The 21,226-nt window shown below is 39.9% G+C and overlaps 1 protein-coding gene across 1 annotated transcript; it reads left to right on the top strand.

Moving 5' to 3' along the window:
* Positions 1 to 1,430: 1,430 nt before the first annotated feature.
* Positions 1,431 to 14,702, top strand: LOC109917129 (xaa-Pro aminopeptidase 2-like). Its single transcript, XM_020516912.2, has 5 exons — positions 1,431 to 1,535; positions 3,038 to 3,100; positions 5,268 to 5,344; positions 9,040 to 9,138; positions 12,830 to 14,702. The coding sequence occupies exons 1-5, from the start codon at positions 1,487 to 1,489 to the stop codon at positions 13,028 to 13,030; spliced, it is 489 nt and encodes a 162-aa protein (XP_020372501.2). The 5' UTR covers positions 1,431 to 1,486; the 3' UTR covers positions 13,031 to 14,702.
* The last annotated feature ends 6,524 nt before the right edge of the window (positions 14,703 to 21,226 follow it).

The following is a 21,226-nucleotide window of genomic DNA, read 5'->3' as shown; positions in this document are numbered from 1 at the left end:
TTCATCAAAAAATCTTGAATGAGTTTTCCATAGTTCACTTAGTCATTTTCTGAGCCACTGAGGAAATAAAGTTTCCCCAGTGCCTATTTTGCTCTTAATAATGGACAGTAAATGCCAACCTTCCACTGCACCTGAGATCCTGCTAATTAATATAAAATAAAATGTGGAGCGTTTTATATATGATTTTTGATTATCTTGTGAGCCATTTTTGGAAGATGTTTGGACTTTTTAGAAATCCTAAAGCCACTTCTGATTTCAGATATGTAGGCAGGATCTTCCAGGCCTGAACAACATGGGCTATGGCAAGAAATGTGAGAGAATTGAATGAGGTCTTTCTCAATGTCAGGACTAACAAGTCGCATTTTCCAGTTAAGTACCGGATGTCTTATTAGTGAGCAACAAGAGGTCTTTAATTGGAATTATCACTCATTATCACCCTCATACTATCCAATCTCACTTTATTAATATGTTGGTTCCCATTTTACTACCCACCCAACAAAGGTGAATGCTAGGAATTCCCAACGTGAAAGTCAGCAGGTACCAACCAACTCCAGCAATGCACTTGCTCCTCTGAAACTCCATCTTGGACACTCAGCACTGAAATCTCAAGGTACACTCCATGGGCAGTGGCTGCGTGCACTCCATGTCCATGGTCTTTGGCATTCAACATGTGCCAGCCTCTCTGCACCTTCATGACACGTCTCCAATCTACTTAGAATACACTTCTGCACTTTATTCCTGCACTTAGAATGCACCAGCAGCTGTCATTAGAATGCTACTGTAAGATCACTGTGTGTGGGCACCCAGCTCATGGTTTGGACCATTCTACATCTCAAAGCTGCTCACTTGCTTTCTTAGCATTCACTCCCTCAGTGCCTATTTGGTCACTCACAGCCTATCTGCATTGCCTTGCCTTTTAGTAGTTTGCTCCCTCAGCTATACTGCAGAGGCACACAGTGTTTCAGTCTGAATTTAGCTTTTAGTGCAGACATAAAGGCATGAAGCTTGTCATGGTTGTCAACACAGTAAGTCAATGGCAGTTTCCATACCTATCCAGGGGCTTGGGCACAGTCATTTGGCCACTCAGCAGTCAGGGTCAGGATCCTAGGCAAGGCTGCTCTAGACTGCCAGTATTTGATTTATACAATGGCCTTTTAAAGATGGTGCCAGCACCAGGAATCCTGGGGCACCCTCGTTGTCACAAGTACTTCTGGCTGTGGCACGTGGGAGAATCATTCTAGAATCAAACAAGGGATGCCACATGGACATATTTAATGAGGAAAATGCGATAATAATGTAAAAAAAGACACCCACTAGGCTGCATGAAGAGAAATCCTCCATGAACTTGTCAAAAATGACACTTTGCAAATAAGGTAAGATTCAACCCATAAAATTTGTCTGTCCTACATTAATAATGTTTTTGCCATTAGGAGATAAGCTTGACGTATGGGCTCGACATGCTTTGTGGGAGGCGGGACTAAACTACATGCATGGAACTGGACATGGAATCGGCACCTTCCTCAGTGTTCATGAATGTGAGCATGGTCAAACTGTTAATCATTACATTTCAACTTCGTTAACTATGCAGGTACATACCAAAAAAACATCGACATTACAACAGTGGCAACACTTCAAAAATGTGTCCTTAACTGTAAAGCACTTTGCAACATTCTGCAATCATGAAAAGTGCTATATAAATGCAGGCATTTTCCTGCATTCCAAGGTAGTAAAAATTTAATATTTCTTTATAAGAGCATTTGACCATCAGAAGTTTTCAGCATTATGAAAGGAATGATCAAACTAATCCAGGAAATTCTTCACTCTGGTGGAGGTTTGTAAAAAGCAAGCCACACAAGTGAAAACTAGGATGTGAGGAATAAGAAAGAAATTCAGGTTTGTGTGTTTGTTACCTGTGAGCATATCTGTGTGCATCAGTACTCTGATCTATTTGTAACCAACCCCAATCTAGCAAATACATCACAAAATGATAGTCAGACTTCAGCCAGTTTCAGATTAATTTTAATTAAAAACATTGTATAAAGATGTATAGTATTGGAGTCAGTTAATAGGCATATGATTGGCAGGCATAAGCAAATACTCTTGCATTGATCAAAGGCCCTATCTCTTTTTTTTGGCTAAACAAACTTCTATACAAAGATCTAATCTATAATATTCATAAATTGACCAATGAGAAAGTTTATTTTTTTCAAATGTTAATTTCTAGTTTTGCTGAAAGTAAGTTAGAGTCATAGAGTTATACAGCATGGAAACACACCCTTCGTCCAACTTGTCCACACCAAACATATATCCCAAACTGATCTAATCCCATTTCCCAGCATTTTGCTCATATCACTCTAAAGCCTTCCTATTCATGTACACATCCATATCCCTTTTAAATGTTGTAATTCATCCCACTTTCAACTCCTCCAGCAGCTTGTTCCATAGACGCAGCACCCTCTGTGTGAAAAAGTTGCCCCTCAGGTCCCTTTTAAATCTTTCCCCTCTTACCTTAAACCTATGCCCTCTAGTTTTGGATTTCCCTAACCCAGGAAAAAGACGGCTATTCAAACTATCCATGCCCTTCATTGTTTTATAATCCTCTATAAGGTCACCCGTCAGCCTCTTGACACTCCAGGGAAAATAGCCCCAGCCTATTCAGCCTCTCCCTGTAGCTCAAACCGTCCAATCCTGGCAACTTGTAAATCTTTTCTGGACCCTTTCAAGTTTCACAACATCTTTCCTATGGCAGGGCAACCGGAATTGAATGCAGTATTGTAAAAGAGGCCCCACCAATGCTGTGTACAGCCACAACTCCTATGACATCCCAATTCCTATACTCAAATGCACTGACTAATGAAAGCAAGCTTGCCAAATGCCACCTTCACTATCCTGTCTACCTGTGACTCCACTTTCAAGAAAGTTGCTCCATGTATTGCTCATTCAGAACCTTCAGAGTAAACAGGCTAGAAGCAATAAAACAAGTTAATTATTTGGAAACATAAGTGGAGTTTTGTTCATGTTTTCGGTTGATGCACAGGGCCAGTCGGCATTGGAAGCCATCATACTTGCCAACTTCAGGAGGGGATGTTTACATCTATTGGTAAGTTTACCTAAAAATAAATTATTTAAACAATAAATTGTGCCAGAAGAGTTTATGAAGAAAAGCCTGGAGCTCAGATATTTCATATTTCATTGTGAATTCCTTCAATTTCAAAACATGGAAGTACTCAGATACGGGAGGGGATGGGGGTAATAGCAGTTGGTGGAGAATGGCAGTGGTGATTCTAGCACAGAGGGATGCATTGTCAATGGCAGCAAGTGAGTGGGTGCGGCATGTGTGGTGAAAGGGATCAAAGAGGTTGTAAACTAGGAGAAAAGACCAGAAAGGCACAAAAACAGAAGTTGCTGGAAAAGCTCAGGAGGTCTGGCAGCATCTGTGGAGAAAAAATCAGAGTTAACATTTTGGGCCTGGAGACCCTTCCTCAGAACCAAAATCTTTTATGATTGAATTAAAAGCTTTCAAATTACATCACAGTGAATTAGAGAACATGCACAGAATTGGCACTTTGTCTCATTGTCAATAATTTTCTAATTGCTTTTAAAAGTGCACTCACTGTTCTTACTCAGAGAAATTTTACAGCCAGTTTGTGCACTGAAAAGGCCAATAAACAACAAGTGAATGATCTGTTTTTATTGAAGTTGTTTGTGTGACCAAAATTGGATGGTATATTCCTGACAGCAGATGGGCACACCCACTAAATGCCCATAGTCTGACAGGAACATGGTGGATTCCTCCCAGCGGTGGAGAGGAGACATATCAGCTTCTCTTTTACTCACCCGATCATGGAGCCACTGCGATGATACAGTCACAGCCACAACCACTAGCCATTTTGTGAAGGGATTTTCCCTCCATACTGATGATTCCTGATATGCGTGACTCTGAATAATCCTTACATTTTCAGAATGCTGCAGAGTGCTCTCCATTTTGAAGGGCCTTGTTGTCTTCTACCTGTCTCTTTAGCATCTGCTTGTCCTGGTGGGCTACCAGCTATTCAGAACTGTGGGCCCTCACACTGGACACTCCACCTTGTAAACCTCCTAGACATCATTAACTGGATAGCCAAGTATAGAGGCTCTCCCTTCGTTGCTGACTGCTGCAAAACTGACACCGTGCTATCAGACACACTCTTGTGGTCAAATGCCAAACTTGACAGCAAGATTCTGATTGAGACTTCTAAATAGGAATGAATTGCTCAGTAACCAGTTGTTATTTGGAAGACATATTGATGACCTTAGTCTTCTTCATGAAAAGAATCATTTAACCTCCTTTTCTGATGAGTGCACAGTAAGGCCAAAGAACTACCAGCCCTTCCCATCATGAATTTAGAACGCCCTGACAAATATGTCAAGACACAGCAGGTCACCAATCATGTCCCAAAATTCTTCCACTGCCTATAGATAAAGATAAGGTAATACAAACAGAGAGCAAGGGTTTCCAGCTTAATTTTCTTTGATCACAGGTCATTTTCTATTTATGGCCCTTTAACCTTCGCATTAAAGTGTTTTCCCACACAACCTCTATGTGTGTACAGAGGTTATGCCCTTTGCTATCTTTGGAGAGTCTAGGACCAGAGGGCATAGTCTCTGAATAAAGGGACACCAATTTAAAACTGAGATGAGAAGGAATTTCTTCACTCAGAGAGTTGAGAGTCTTTGGATCACTTTGCCATGAAGACCTGTGGGGCAGTGTCCTTGTGTATATTAAAATCTCAGATAGGTAGATTCTTGATCAGTTAGGGAATCGAGAGTTACAGGAAAAACACAGGAAAATGAACTTAAGGAATATTGGATCAGTCATGAACCTTTTGAGTAGTGGAGCTGTCTTTAGGGGCGGAACAGGCTACTCCTGTTATTATTTCTTATGGTCTTGTGGTCACAGACACTGATGCAAAGTGCAAACTGTACACACCTTGAAACCCTCTAAATGTTTTACTATTGGTAGATGAATTAAAGTCCACACAGTCTAAAAATGTATACAGCTAAGGAAGGTCTATGTTCACCTATCTGGAATAAAAACATTGCAACCCACCATCACAGTATTCAGCTGTTTAACAAACTGCAAGCTTTTCTCATAAACCACCCTACTGCACATTCTCATCATCCTTTGAGTGAAAAAAATAACCATTAGGCCTACAACTGCACCTATTGCTTCTTCTCTGAAGGTACTTTTTTATATTGCATCTGATACGTTAACTTTTCCCTTCCAGAGCCTGGTTATTATCAAGATAATGAATTTGGAATTCGAATCGAAGATATTTCTGTGGTAGTAAAGGCAAAAACTAAGGTAACATTTGTGCATTTGTCTGCATTGCGTCTCAAATACATGAGACAGATATGGTTAGCAACAATTGTTTATAAAAATAATAACCTTGTTATTTAAATCTAAAATTCAAATTCTACCCTACATGCCAATGTTATCCTTTGAGTTCACAATCACAGTCAGAATCTTCTTCCCTCTTAACAGCAAGCTTGGAGGCAGAAAGGGCATTTAATTAGTCAGGATGGTGATGTACCTGAATGTCACCATCATCTCTGTCATATTTAATCCAGTAGCAGGAAGGCCTGTGGTCAGATTTCTCACCATGCCACCAGTTGAGGTCCTTACTGCTGTGTTATTCTGTAGATCTCAGAGAGGCACTATACCTTTAAGACAGCTAGATGAAATCAAGACATCTGATGCTCTCATATAAAAGGTCTCCATTTCACTTGATATACACCTAGTTCGTTATTATGTAGCCTGTCAGTATGCTAGTCAGCCAGTTATCTTTGTAAATAATATAATAGTAATCCAGTATATGTGTATGTATGACTGCGATGTCATATTAGTGCACATAGTTGGTTAAATAGAATGAACTTCTAGATATCTGACCCAATACAAACCCAACTCTCTCTGGTGTATGTCACATAGGCTCTCATATTGAAGGCTACAAAACCCATCACTTAAGAGGCTAATTAAGAACTATCTAAGGGCCTCATCCCATCATCACTGTAATTAACCCAACTCCAAGCAAACCTGTCACTACTTGACATACATGGCAGATAAAACTATGCGGCCTGCTCCTTGTCTGTTTATGAGGAGGGCTGACTGAGGGACTTGACATCAAGAACCACCCACATGCCCTTGCCCTTACTACCAACTCCCTTATACTCCCTCACAGCAACCCCATCTTCTGAATGCCTTCCCAACATTACCTAATTTGGATCATTCATCAGTCCTGGGACTCTAGTGTCAGTCCTTGCTGCAGCAACAGCAGCCTTCCCAGTGCTACTGCTGAGCAATCAGCTGCTGGCCTCTGAATTGCCAGCAACTTTTAGTAGGCGAATATCCACACCTGGGGTACTGATTCACATGGAAGACTGATTGATTGACCAACTACTACCTGACTGGCTCATGGTTTGATGGCCTTCTTGAAATGAGGCAACATGGGTCTCTCCAGCAAGCTGGTAAGACCTTGATGCCTCACCATGGTGCAAAATCTCAGCCTAACTACACATCGGCACATGATCACCGAGGAATTCTGTAATGAACTTTATCATCACTTCACTAGAAGATGTATGGAGTCCTGATTCCCACCATGACACCACCGATCTAGCTAGAGGTGAGATCAAAACAGACACAAACCTACTCCTGTTACCTGAATGACCCTATGACAAGGCTTAGTCAATTTTTATGAACACATTAGGTTTCACTTATCTTACTTGCATCATTTAATGTCATTAAAAAGATTGTCAGAAACACAGCGACTTTGTTGTAACCTGTAAAGAAATAAATGGATCAACATCGTGGTTTCAGACCTAACATTGCATTCAAATTAAATTTGAATTTGTAATCGTAAACAGGTATTGCAATTTCTTGTAAAGGTTATGTTATATATTTTAAGATAATTTATATGTTGTGTGAACAGCAACTCTTGTTTAGCTGCATGCCAACAAATTCAGTGCCTGCTATATTAGATAACTTCATTAATTATAAATGATACAACCAGATCTGAAGCAGGAAACAAGTTATTTTCTGAGGAAGGGTCACCGGACCTGAAACGTTAACTCTGATTTTTTCTTCACAGATGCTGCCAGATCTGCTGAGCTTTTCCAGCAACTTCTGTTCTTGTTCCTGATTTACAGTGTCCACAGTTCTTTCAGTTTTTAACAAGTTAATTTTGCTGTTTGTAAATCAAACGTTTTTAGAAAATGCTGCAATACATGCTGCCAATTGCTTTCTTATTCCTTCTACAGCTGCTGAACAAGCTGATGTGATCCACTATGAGTTTTTTGTTTACTTGACAAAAAACGGTTTTCTTCATCTTCACATTCCATGTTAACTGTAACTCAGCGCTCTTGCTTGACTCAGAAGATTCTGGGTTCAGATCCTGCTTCATGACTTGAGGAAAAAGTATAGACTAGAAAAAGTATTGACAATCCAGTACAGCATTGTGAGAGTGCTGCAATGTTGATGTTACCACCTTCTGGTTGAGATGCTAAAACATGGTCCACTGTACTCAGAAGAATGCCATAGATCCATGGCAATATTTGAAAAATAGGAATCTTGCGCACTTGCCATTACTTATCCCTCAATCATTATCTCAGAAACAGATTAAAAGCATAAGCCTTAGGGGCAGAGTAGGCCATTCAGCCCATCATGTCTGCTTCACATTCAATGAGATCGTGGCTGATCTGATAATCCTCAACTCCACTTTCCTACCTCTCCCATAACCTTTCATTATTTTACTGGTTAAAAATCTGTCTATATCAGGCTTGAATATACTTAATGACTTAGCCTCAAAGCCCTCTGTGAGAAAGAATTCCGCAGATTCACTACCCTCTGAAAAAAGAAACTCCTCATCTCCCTGTTAAACGGATGACCCCTAATTCTGAGATTACAATCTCTGGTCCCTGACAGGGTAAACGACCTTTCCACGTTTACTCTGTCAAGTCCCCTGAGAATGTTGTCGCAGTAAGGTTGCTTCTCATTTTCTATATTCCAAAGCATATAGGTCTATCCTACTCAACCTCTCCCATTAAGACAGTCCCTACATAATCTGTATCAATCTAGTGAGCTTTTTCTGGTCTGCCTCCAATGTCAATATATCCATTGTTACACAAGGGGCCCAAAACTGTTCAGCATTCCAGCTGTGATCAGACTAACACCTCACAGAGTTTTAACAAACCCCTTCCTATTTTAATACTCCATTCTCTTTGAAATAAAGGGCAACATTCTATTTCCCATTAAACTTGGATGCTAGTTTTTTGTGCTATATGCACAAAGACTTCCAAATCCATCTGTGGTAGCTTTCTGCTGTCTTTCTCTGCGTAAGTAATATTCAGCTCCTCTGCTCTTCCTGCCAAAGTACATAACCTCACATTTTCCGTCTGCCATGTTTTGCCAACTTACTTAACCTATCTATATCTATATTCCTCTGCAGACTCTTTGTGCCATCCTCACCACTTGCTTTCCCACCTGTTTTTCTTTTGTCATCCATAAACTTGGCTATACGTTCACTTTCCTCATCCAAGTCATTCATATATTTTGTAAATAATTGTCATAAACAATTAGATGGTCATTACTGTATTGCTGTATGTGGGAGCTTACTATATACAAATTGGCTGCCACAATTTCCACATTACAACAGTGACTACACTTCAAAAATACTGTAAAACAATTTGAAATAGCCAATGGTTGTGCAAAGACCTAGATAAATGCAAGTCTTTTTATTTACTTTTTTGTAGCTCTTATTAAACGGCTAATTGTCTTTGGTATCAGATTCAATTCAATTTGTATTTTAAAACGTTTGGACTTTTTGATTCTGGCAATGGTATTTTATTGAAAACTTGGGTTAAACCTAGTTAAATAGATAAGTTGATGCTGAAATACATTATGCCAGATGAAACAGTCATGAACAGTCATAACAAAAGGTGCAAGTGATTTTTGTATAATTTAAAATTGTATGAAATAACAATTGTTTTAAATTTTTCCTTACGTAGCACACATTTGGAGGCGTTCCCTACCTGACTTTTGAACATATTTCTCTTGTTCCATATGAACGAAAACTGATCAATGTGTCCATCATGAACAAGGAACAGGTATGGGTGTTTTTTTGTGTAACCAATGTGTAAAATTTCAGTGTTGAAGTTGCCTTGATCCGAGAATCCTAGAATTCCTTCTATAAACTATTCCACCTCTCTCTCCCCTAAAAATCCACTCCTTTGGCCGAGCTTTTCTCCCCTGTGTTGATATATCCTTTTGTGGCTTGGAATCAAAAGTTAATTTGGTAATATTACTGTGGAGTGTCATTGGCTATTTTACCACTGTAACAGCACGATATAAATAAAAGTTGTTCAAAGTTTGTGACTGTGCAGCTTAGCAAGCTTCTTGATCAGAACACAATGCATCTGTTGTAAATGGATAAAACAACATCACTTTATAGTTCTGAAGAAGTCATTTCTGAAGAAGGTTCACTGGACCCAAAATTTTACCTCGGCTTTCTCTCCACAGATGCTGAGATTTTCCAACAATTCCACTCTATTCCATTCTCCCAATTCCTCCGTCTCCGTCGCATCTGTTCCGATGATGCCCACTTTCACGAGGGAGCCTCCAAATTGTCCAACTTCTTCCTCAACTGAGAATTCCCTAGCTGTGTTGTTGACAAGGCCCTCAGCTGATCAGACCCATTTCCCGCACTTTGGCTCTCACCCCCTCTCTTCCGTCCCACAGCAGCAATAGGGTCCCCCTTGTCCTTACCTACATCACACATCCAGAGTATTATTAGCCACTATTTCCACCACCTCCAGTGAGATGCCACCAGCAGATACATATTCCACTCCCTCTCTTGTTAGCCTTCCGCAGGTACTGTTCCCTTTGGGACACCCTGGTCCATTCATCTTTCACTCATAACACCTCTCCCAGCCTCACGACACCCTCTGCTGCAAGTGTAGAAGGTGTAACACCTGTACATTTACTTCCTCCCTCCTCAGTATCCAAGGGCCCAAACATACCTTCCAGGTGAAGCAGCACTTTACCTGCATTTCACACAATCTAGTCTACTGCATTCACTGCTCACAATGTGCTCTCCTCTACATTGGGAAAACGAAGTGTAGACTGGGTGACCGCTTCACAGAACACGTGCATTCTGTCTGCAGAAAAGACCCTGAACTTCCAGTCGCTTGCCACTTCAACACACTGCCCTGTTCCTTGGCCAACATCTCTGTCTCAGGCTTGCTGCAGTGCTCCAGCGAAGATCAACACATGCTGCAAGAACAACACCTCATTTTCTGCTTGGGGACCCTGCAACCTTCTGGACTCCATATCAAGTTCAAGAACTTTAGTGCTTGAGCTCTCCCATCTCCTTACCCCAACCCCCACATACCTGGCCTTGCTATCACATTGTCTGCTATTACACACAACCCATTGTTAGCCACTAACAGTATCCATTAATAGCTATTCAAACTCCTAGCCAGATTGTTACCAACTCCTTTGTCTGTCCAACTGTTCTTCTCTCTCTTTGGGCTGTATCCACATTTATCTTTTACTCCTTACCCCCTCTCCTCACCCCATCTTCTGCAATAAACCAACATTTTCTTAGTTACCGTCAGTTCTGAGGAAGGGTCACTGAACCGGAAACATTAATTCTGATTTTTCTCCACAGATGCCGCCAGACCTGCTGTGCTTTTCCAGTAATTTCTATTTTTGTTCCTTTTTTCCCAACAATTTCTATTTTTGTCACTTTTATATGTTTTGTGATGATTTATCATCACCATCCTTTTGCACGCTAAAGCCTAGATTTTTCAATCTACCCCCTTCTTGTCCATCCAAAAAGGCACTAGCCCATTTTTACACCCACTCATCTTATTTAAAACTATTTTACTGCTTGACCTTGCTGCATATACAAGTCCTCTGTAATTCTTCAATAAAAATGCCACAAAGCTCAGACAAAGAGAGACACAACCTAACATAATTTTTTTCATTTCCTCAACCTCTGCTTTGTGACTGGGAACTAAAAATTTCCTGGGTGTAATGCAAAAAGAAATCAAGATTGTGTAAAGAAAATATTTATGACATTATTACACATACACTGTGGTGAAATTTACATTTCTTTTATTAATAATGCTGTTTGGTGTCACTGATATCTTCTTAGTTCCAATTTTGATTTAAATGCTGTTACTATCAGATCCACCACCAACATTTTGTTTCAGCAATTATGTATTCAAGGTGAACATTTTAATGCTGGTGAGTGAAAAAACAATTCAATTTAAGGTCCCTTATGGCAATCGCTGATCAATTGCAAGGTAGGAACAGCATATTTTGCTGCAGAGTAAAGTTTTCTGTAGACAACCCTATGTATAGAGAATTGTCCTCTTCTTCAGTGTGATATTTTTCAGTTTCTCACTGCAGCCATCCTGTAGGATTATGGGAATGTGATTGCCAATTTAATGGCAAATAAGTTGCAGTTTCACATTATGGCTCCAGGGGCTTTTATGCTGTAGCAGTAGAATCATAGAATCCCTACAGTGTGGAAACAGGCCCTTCAGCCCAACAAGTTCACACTGAACCTCAGAGCATCCCACCCAGACCCATCCCCCTACAACCCACCTAATGTACACCTCCCTGAACACTACGGGCAATTTAGCATGGCCAATCAACCTAACCTGCACATCTTTGGACTGTGGGAGGAAACCGGAGCAAACCCACACAGACACGGGGAGAATGTGCAAACTCCACACAGACAGTCGCCCAAGGCTGGAATCGAAGCCAGGTCCCTGGCGCTGTGAGGCAGCAGTGCTAACCACTGTGCCACCGTGCCGCCCGTTCCCTAGTAGTATCCCTACATCTGGGCCAGGAGGCCTTGGTTCAAGTCCCACCTGCTCCAGAAGTGTTTCGTAACATCTCTGAACAGGTTGATTTTTAAAAAATAGAGTACCTCCATTCAGACTGTTCTGGTGCAGTGGTAGTGTCCTTACTACTGGGCTAAAGGTCTGGGTTCAATCTCACCTACCTCAGATGTGTTGCAATGTTGATTAAAAATATCCATTATAGATGCAGGCAAATCAAGATTGGAAGTGTGCAACTATGATGACAAACATTATCATAAAAGAGGCAGGCAAACAGTTTTAAATCACCTTAAATTTTATAGCACCTTTTTTTTGCCTGCATTGTCCTTAAAAAGCCACTTATAAATCTCTACATTTGAGGCTAGTCTGGAGAGCAAATACTGCTCTTTCCATTACATGAAATGAAAGTGTAAATATATTCAAAACAAAGAAAGTTTACAAATATCACTGGGGCAAATTGTTGCCATGAACACTCATTCAATTAAGTTAAATATCATTACAAATCACCAAAGCAAAAGGCCTTGACTGAGGTGAAAATTGCTGTTGGGTTTTCTATTTTCAGCAGCAAAAGTCCAACAATGAATCAGGAAGCAGTTATTACTGAACTTTATGGGCAGGTGTTTGTGGCACGCAGAAAAGGCATACTTCTCTAGTATGATAATTCATCTAAAGGGTTTTTTTTCCCTTATGATAAAACATTTCAAATCTACTCTAGACTTCATCTTAACAAGATAATCAAAAATCACCATAATACTGTGTTTTAGAATTTGTAGTCAGAGTTTTATAGACTAAGTAGACATGGCATATCACATTGGCACAGGACCTCCAGCCAATGATTAATAAGAATTTGTGAAAAATTGTAATTGTGATATTATTCTACTATTTGTATGATGTTACTCTGCATAGTATTTAGAACCCATTTTGTCTTCTCAATGCTGTTTTCTAGATTGACTGGCTTAACAAATATTATGAGAGGATTTGGAACACTGTGTCACCTGAACTGCAAGCACAAAAGTTGACAGAAGAGTATGATTGGCTTCGGAAACACACGCAGCTGTTTTCACACAGTGTCATCGTAAAATACTCACTTATCAGTCTAGCTGGGGCCCTGCTGGGAAGCTTTCTGTCACAAGCATGGATTCTCTAAAAATATCCAAAATGCTTGGATCTGATCTTTTTCACAATTTACTTACAAGATGCTTCCGTTAAAGAAAATAGAACATAGATCGGTACAGCACAGGGACAGACCTTTCAGCTCACTGAATCTGTGCCGACCATGTTGCCATTCTAAACTAATCACATCTGCCTGCGTATGGTCCATATCCCACTATTCTCTGCCTGTTCAAGTGTCTGTCTAAATGCCTCTTAAACATTGTTATCATATCTGCTTCTACCATCTCCTCTGGCAGCGCATTCCAGTGCATCTACCAACCTCTGTGTAAATACATTGCCTTGCACATCTCCTTTAAACTTTCCCCCTCTCACCTTAAACATATGGCCCCTGATATTTGACATTTCTACCCCAGGAAAAAGACTCCAACTATCCACCTTATACAAAAACAATCTAAGTCTATCCAATCTCTCCGTATAGATAATGAACTCCAATCCGGGCATCATCCTCGTAAACCTCTTCTGCACCTTCTCCAAAGGCTTCCCATCTTTCCTACAGTGTGGCAATCAGAACTGCACACACTACTCCGAATGTGGCCCAACCAAAGTTTTATACAGCTGCAAAATGTCTTGCCAATCAATGAAGGCAAGTTTGCCATATGTCTCTATACCACCTTATCAAATTGTGTTGTCAATTTCAGGGAGCTATGGACTTGAACCCCAAGACCCTTCTGTATATCATTGCTCCTAAGGGTCCTGCCATTTACTGTATACTTTCCTCTTGCATTTGACTCCCAAAATGCATCATCTCACACTTGTCCAGATTAAACTCCCTCTGCCATTTCTCAGCCCACTTGCCAACTGGTCTATATCCTGCTGTATCCTTTGACAACCTTCTTCACTATCCACAACTCCACTAATTTTTTGAGTCATCTGCAAACTTACTAATCAGACCACCTACATTTTCGTCCAAAGAATTTATATAAATTACAATGAACAGAAGTTCTAGCACTGATCCTTGCTGAACACGGCTGGTCATAGATCTCCAGTCAGAAAAATACTCCTGCAAAATTCCACCAACCCAATTTTGGATCCAATTTACCAACTCACCCTGGATCCCATGTAACGTAAACATCTGGACCAGCGTACCATGAGAGACCTTATCAAATGCTTTAGTAAAGTCCATGCAGACAACATTCACCACCCTACCTTTATCAACCATCTTTGCCACTTCCTTAAAAAATTTGATAAAATTTGTGAGACAAGACTTCCCCTGCAAAAAGCTATGGTGACTGTCCCTAAAGAGTCCATTCTTTTCCAAATGCGAATAAAAACCCAGGCAAAGTCAAGTGGAAGAAAAGCTTATAAGTCACTTTAAATGTAAATTACAATCCCACGTGTCCAATAAAAATGCATAATGTGTCTATTACCTACGTCATAGCAAATGGCATCATTTGCCTCCAAGGGAATCTGACATGTTTAATTCTCCCAACCCAGAGCTGCTCCAGTTATGTAAGTTACTAGTTTCTTGGAACAATTCCCGTGTTTCAGAATGACCTGAATACTTTTTCTGTATATGGACAAGCAGGAAATGTTGCTTCATCTGAGGACACAGCCTTTCTCAGCTATAACATGAGTGAAATCTTTCCCATGGATGAAATTTAGCTGTGAGTGTCTCTGAATAAATATGATTAATATTTGACTTAAAATGATGGTGGCAGAAATGTGATTTTAAGGGATCAAACCAAAATAGCACTTGTGGGAAAATGTCTTTTCTGTACTTATTTGGCACAAATATCTCCATTTCTGAGCCAAAGAACTTTGACTTTGAGGTTATGATGGAACTGGCAACATCAAAAGTTTATTGCTGCCATTATGTTTTATGCGTGTCCCACACATGATTTACACCATCACAGAACTCAAAGTATGAGGACACTCGAGATTGTGGTTCTCCTTGGAGAGGGATAATTAGGAATGAAGTAATCAATGTCTTTAGCCAGCTAAAGAATAGACGCATGCAGAAGTATTTGGAAGAAATATTTTTGTTAACCTGCTTTCTCCTTGGTACTCAATCTTGTAGTATTTTTCACAGGTGACTCAAGAAAGAATGCAAAAATTATACAGCAAACAAAGCACGTTTGATCTTATACACTTTAGTTTCCTCAGATTAACTTGCCTTGCTATTAACATTCTCACACCAATCAATATCCCAAATTCAAATTTACTTACAAGTTTTTTATTTATTTAGCTGACACAGTCAACTATGGTACACAATGACAGGAGCTGGAGTTAATTTCTATGTTCCCTATCCCGGGTGAGACCTTTTGAGGGGACTAATTAGGCTTAAAATGAACATTTTCAATCAGTTTAATCCTGTGAATTTAGCAAAATTCATTCTGAAGTTATGGAGGATAATGAAATTCTGCCATAACCCACTTCTGAGGAAACCTTGCCACAATGGAAACTCAAGATCGTTGTCTTCTTGATATGTGCCCACTTTATTTGGAAGGGAGCAAGGAAACTGCAATTAACCAAAACAACGAGGATGTTTCTGCCCTGTGCACCCTACTCCCCCCACAAAGTATGTTTTCAGGATAGGAGTTAGGCTGGAGAATGCCAAATATATTTAATGTTTAGCCCATCTCCATCCCACTCACCTCTAACCTGTTCCCCATTTTGCTGCTGCAGGTCTATTTGTTCACAAAGTGACATGCATTTAGACCTATTGAAGCCCTTAACTACTTACATAAGTGCCTCAATCTGCCTCCACTGCCCATAAGCAATAGCAGACTGCCAGAGTGCAAAAGTCATTTTTCTACAAGATCTTCTATGCAAAGATGGCAAGGAAAGGGGAGTACAACAATCAGGGTTGACCTGTGTACTTCAGGAGCACTCTCCTCAAGATGTAACCTCCCTTTTGCTCCTCCCCAACCTTTGTCGCCTGCTCTAACCTTTCTGATTTCTTGCCACCCTAAAAGCCTGGGACTTTCCTGTCTCTGTTTGCCATAGTCCTGTTCCTGGGCCATTTTCAGTGCTGCTAAGACTATTAGAAATGCCAACTGATCAGAGTGGGACCTCCTGTCCATTAAGGTGTGGAATTCTTCCCTGGACCCTGTATAGGCTGATCCAGTTCGTTACTATTGTGGGCCAGGCTTTCTAAATGTTATCTTCTCCTTCTAGATGTGAGCACCTTCTCCCCCTCTATAAAATGCAGTTGCAAATTTTCCATTGTTGCTCCAGAAAATCTCACTTTTGCTCCTAACTTACCAACTTGGTATTCAGAGTCTTATTTATTTTGAAAGATGAGCATGGGAAATAGTAAAGGATATCTTTCAGCTGTTCACTTCTCACTCTTTAGATTTTTAAATGTTAAAGTGTACATTAAAATAAACTGCAAACATTGGATTGCCAGGAATATTAACCAGTAACTGTGTCTAGGTTTCTGTTCACATACTGTACTCAAACCAAGCACCATCAACACCATGCTTTGTGGTCTACTTATGCTCATTGGTAGACAATTCCTTGATTTTAAAATTCTGATTTTTGGTGTCTGCTTACTTGCATCAGTGTAAAATTTTGTTTCATTTCTCTCCTGTGAAGTTCCTTGGGATGTTTTACTCTGTTAAGTGTTTTATTTATATGAAATATAAATATATCTATATGCACACGTAAGCTGTTGTTCCCCCAAGATTGAAGAGCTAAGGTTTTGTTTTATTTTAATCTCTGTGGGAACAGAAGGACTTAGACTTCTATCGCTGTGAGAAAGAGGGCAATGTCAGTTTTATAAAAATATGCAATGATTTTGTGGTTTTAAATTTCCCTGTGATACGTTTAGCTGCAAAGTCACTTCTCTGTATCATAATGCATGAAGAACATTTTAATTGTCTCACACTATCTGATTCATTTTGTTTCATCAGTAAATTCTCTTCAGCATTAGTTTCATTCTAGCACTTTTCCTTATGAGTTAGAAGGTCATGTGTCGAGCTTTGGTGCAGAGATTTGAGTGCTTAATCTTAGTTAGCATTCAATACAGCACTGAAGGAGTACTGTGTAGAAACAGAGAAACTAGGAGCAGGAGTAAGCTGTGCTTTCCTTCAAGTGTGCTCCACCATTCAATACGATCATGGCTGATCAACTCAGTATCCTGTTCCTGCTTTCTCCCCATAACCTTTGAGCCCTTTCACTCAAAGAACCATATCTAACTCCTTAAAAATTCAATGTTTTGGCTTCAACCCATTTCTGTAGCAGAGATTTGGACAGGCTCACCGCTCTGTAGCTGAAGAAATTTCTCCTCATCACAGTCCTAAAAAGCCTAGCCTGCAATTTCAAGTAACGACAATTACAGGTGCAATCTTTCATGTGAAAACATCCCATACTACTATTTGAAGTTCTCCCATTTCTGGCCAGTATTGATACTTTAACATCACCACAAAACAAATTATATGACCATCAGTCACATGTAGTGTATGGTACCACTGATGCAGTTAGCAAGAAAAAGACAGCTGTTCAATTTAGCCACAAAATCATCTTAGAAATGAATATTAAACAAGCAAGCAATATAGTTCAGAAATAACTCTAAACTTCAGTAATCTTCTTAGTAGACCCGCTATACCGATCTACACAAAGTCCAGTGCCTGGCTAGCCCAGCTGCTCAGTATTTATGGGTTTGATATATCTCATTGTTGTACATACTTAAATGCCAGTAAATAGTATTGAACAAATAATAGCATAATTCCCACTGCATTTTTTACAGTTAAGCTCCCTAACTCCATTTCCTATTGACAAAATGAAAGTATGGTGGAAACAGGGATTAAATCCAACTTAAGAAAACAACATACAATTTTCCAACTTAATTCCACCAAGCTACATATGTTTGTCAGATGAACATCATTTGAAAATCTACCTAGTGATAACATGTTTATATACTCAGGCTCAGTTCCGTAGAAACATAGGAACAGGAGTAGGTCAGTCAGTCCATTGAGCCTGTCCTACCATTCAATTATGGCTGATCTTCTATTTCCATATTGTATGATATTAATCGTGTCCAGCAGTCCATCAATTTCTGTATTCATCCTGCTCAATGATTGAGCTTTTATAGCTGCCTGAGGTAAAGAATTCCAAAGATTCACCACCCTCTGAGTGAAGGAATTCCTCCTCATCATAGTCTCAAATGTATTACTTTTTGAACTGAGATGATGACCGTGGTTCTAGCCAGGGGAAATAACCTAACTACATCTACACTGTCATGAGCTGAACGATTTTACAAGTTCCAATGAGATCACCTCATTCTTCAAAACTATAGAGAGTAGAAACCCAATTTCCTCAATCTCATACAACAAGACTGCCACACCTGGGGTTACTCTTATTCACCTTTGTTGAATTCTCTCCATGCTAAAAATATCATTCCTTAGGTAAGGATACCAAAGCTTTACATAATACTCCAGGTGAGTTCTCACCAGGCTTTATACAAGTGCAACAAGCCATCTTCATTTGTCAAATTCTCTTGAAACAAATGCTAACATAACTAATCTGACCAAAGGTCATTGAACAGAAACAATAAGTTTGCCTAGAATTTAATGCTCTTCAGGGATAGCCTTGTCACCTTCCAGATTCCACTTCCCTTCCAAGAAGCAGGAATACTGAAGGATGGCCATTCCATACTGTAAACTAAGCATTGTCCTTCGTCTCATCAACTCTGGTATTGAACCCTGGTAAGTATGGCTGCAGTTTAATGAGAGTTTCCTCCTTTTCAAACATCCTTCTCCCAAAGGAGGGAATAAACAATGACAAGATAGAAATGGAAGGGAGCCCTCTCCACCCTGCTTTTCATGACTTTCTCCTCCCAGCAGTCTCCCTGGCTGACCTTGGTAATCTAATGCCCCTCACCTTCGCCCAGATGCTCCTGTACTGATCTTCAGCATCAGGCCTCCTGTAACACCAACAGTTGTCTTAGATCCCAATGACACTGTTGATACAAGAGATACAAGAGCCACAGCTTCTGATTATCTAGCAATTGACAAAGGTGGGACATCTGCTCTACGTGTGAAATTATGGGAGGAGGGGAAGATTTGCTCCTGGCAGAATTAGGAACTTTAAAGGCAATCAGTGTGCTACCTCATTAGAGACTCCAAGAAATGGCCATTGTGAAGTTGTCACAACCACCTCAGTTGGTGGAAGGGCTACTGGCCTGATTATTAAATTCTACCCCCTGTTTCTCTGTCCACAGATGCTATGCGGCCTGCTTCAAATCAGTCATGTGATTTTAGTTATCATACCTCTTTTCACATGTTAAAAAAAATTTTAAACATGATAATGATCAGTTGAATGCCACAAAACACAATTAGATTTTAAGAGATGAAATATTGCTGTCACATTAGTGCCCCACCTGACTAACCCTTAGCATATTCTCCAACTGGAAAAAGTGAAGTAATCTTTATAACACCATTTTGGTTTTGCATCATACACATTTGCAGGACTGAGCATGAGGCAATATTGTAACAATACAATAGGAGGAATCAGACAGATACAAATCTGCACACAATGACTCACAAGTACAGCTGAACTATTAGAATCCTTGGTTAATTGCAATCATTTGATGTGAGTATGAACCACATTGGAACAGGATTTACTACTGTTCATTGGGTTTTGCAGATCTATTGTAGTGGGGTTGTAGCGCTGAAAAATAGTGCAGCTGTAACCTACAGCAATGCACGAGATAATCAGCATTAGCACATGCAACTTTAATGGTTAAAGAACTTCGCAAGTAGCAGGAAAACATTGCAGCCTGGTGTGGTTTATTTGCACTGCTAAATCCTGTGCTAAGAGCTATACTACTTAAACAGTTGTTTTTGATTTTTATCTGTCATGAGAGAAGAGTTTCCTGGCATAAAGACTAGAGAGTAGAAATTATTGTTGCTCAGGCTAACACACAAACCCAATGTGCTTGTACCAAAATAATCCCCGATATTTTATCAAAATTGTTCGTTCTATTGTCCTAAAAATGGTATTTTCACATTTACATCAGCACAACTTTAAATCAAAAATATATTTCATACAAATAAAAATTATGAAAAATAATTATTTACATAATGGTACACCAGAAAAAATGCAACTTACCAATGATTCAACATTTGAAAATTTATTTATCCAGAACATCAAAAGAGATAAACTTACAAATTTGTAGTTTTAATTAAAATCAAATGTCCAATCATAATATAAAATTTCTAAACTTATTCTATGGAGGCCTTCTGGCAGTGTCAATAGTGTCTCTGTCTCCAAGTCAGAACTCTTGGTTCAAGTCCCATTGCAGGCCTGATGACTTTGTGGCCTATCAGGTTGAATATATGCCTATACATAGTTTCAACATTCATCAATAGCAAGCATAAGGAGCTTTCTGGTCAGCCATGTGCTTGTAAAGAGCCTCTACCATCACCATCCATTGCTCTAGCCTAAAACATGTAAGTAAAGGGGTATGATGCTGCAACAAGTCAGGCTTCTTGTGGAGGTGAGAGAGGAGCAATGGTTCAGTTGGCTGAACAGCTAATATGGATCATATTGATGCCAACAGCAGAGTCCAATCTTCATTTCATCTGGGGTGGTTTGGGATCTACATCTTTGCTCCACCCATGGTAGAGGTTATAGATGTGAGGGTTGGACTTGCCTTCAGGGAGAGAGCCGCAGAAGATCATTGTGATTTGGGACCATGTCTTTAAATTCAGAGTAAAACAAAGGGGGTAATTAGACCTTGTGCTGAAATCTGACTAACAGCAGGTCTAGTGATAGGACTACTGAAGATTAAAGGGAAGCTTCAGTCATTTTTCTTGCAAGTAAGTGCAAGGCATTCATGCTTGACAACATGGCTAAAGTTAACTGCTGTAGACAGACTGTGGAGAGTCTGGATTTTTGCTCCAAAGTTAGATACACACAGTTGGGAAATTTTCCAGCTAGACACATCTACTTTGGGAGTAATGTACCCCTGAATGACAGGATCTTCATTCTGGGTGGGTGGGGGTGTTGTATTCTGGAGTCAGGCCTTCCACACCTGGATGCTGATCAGAAGGGACTACAAGACTGGTGAATGCTGAGGCCAGGTGGTTAAAGTACCCACCCTTCTTCTCTAGGGTATTATCCAAGTTGTGTTAAGTCTTAAGTTCCCTTTCCCTCATTTCTTGCACCTCTCATCACCCCTTCACCAAATCTCCATTGCCAAATTCATGTCAACTCATGACAAACA

Source organism: Rhincodon typus, chromosome 14 (assembly GCF_021869965.1).
Source record: "Rhincodon typus isolate 14 chromosome 14, sRhiTyp1.1, whole genome shotgun sequence".
In the NCBI taxonomy this organism is placed as follows: domain Eukaryota; kingdom Metazoa; phylum Chordata; class Chondrichthyes; order Orectolobiformes; family Rhincodontidae; genus Rhincodon; species Rhincodon typus.
The sequence above is the reverse complement of the archived record's forward strand: the minus strand, read 5'-3'. Positions and strand labels throughout refer to the sequence as shown.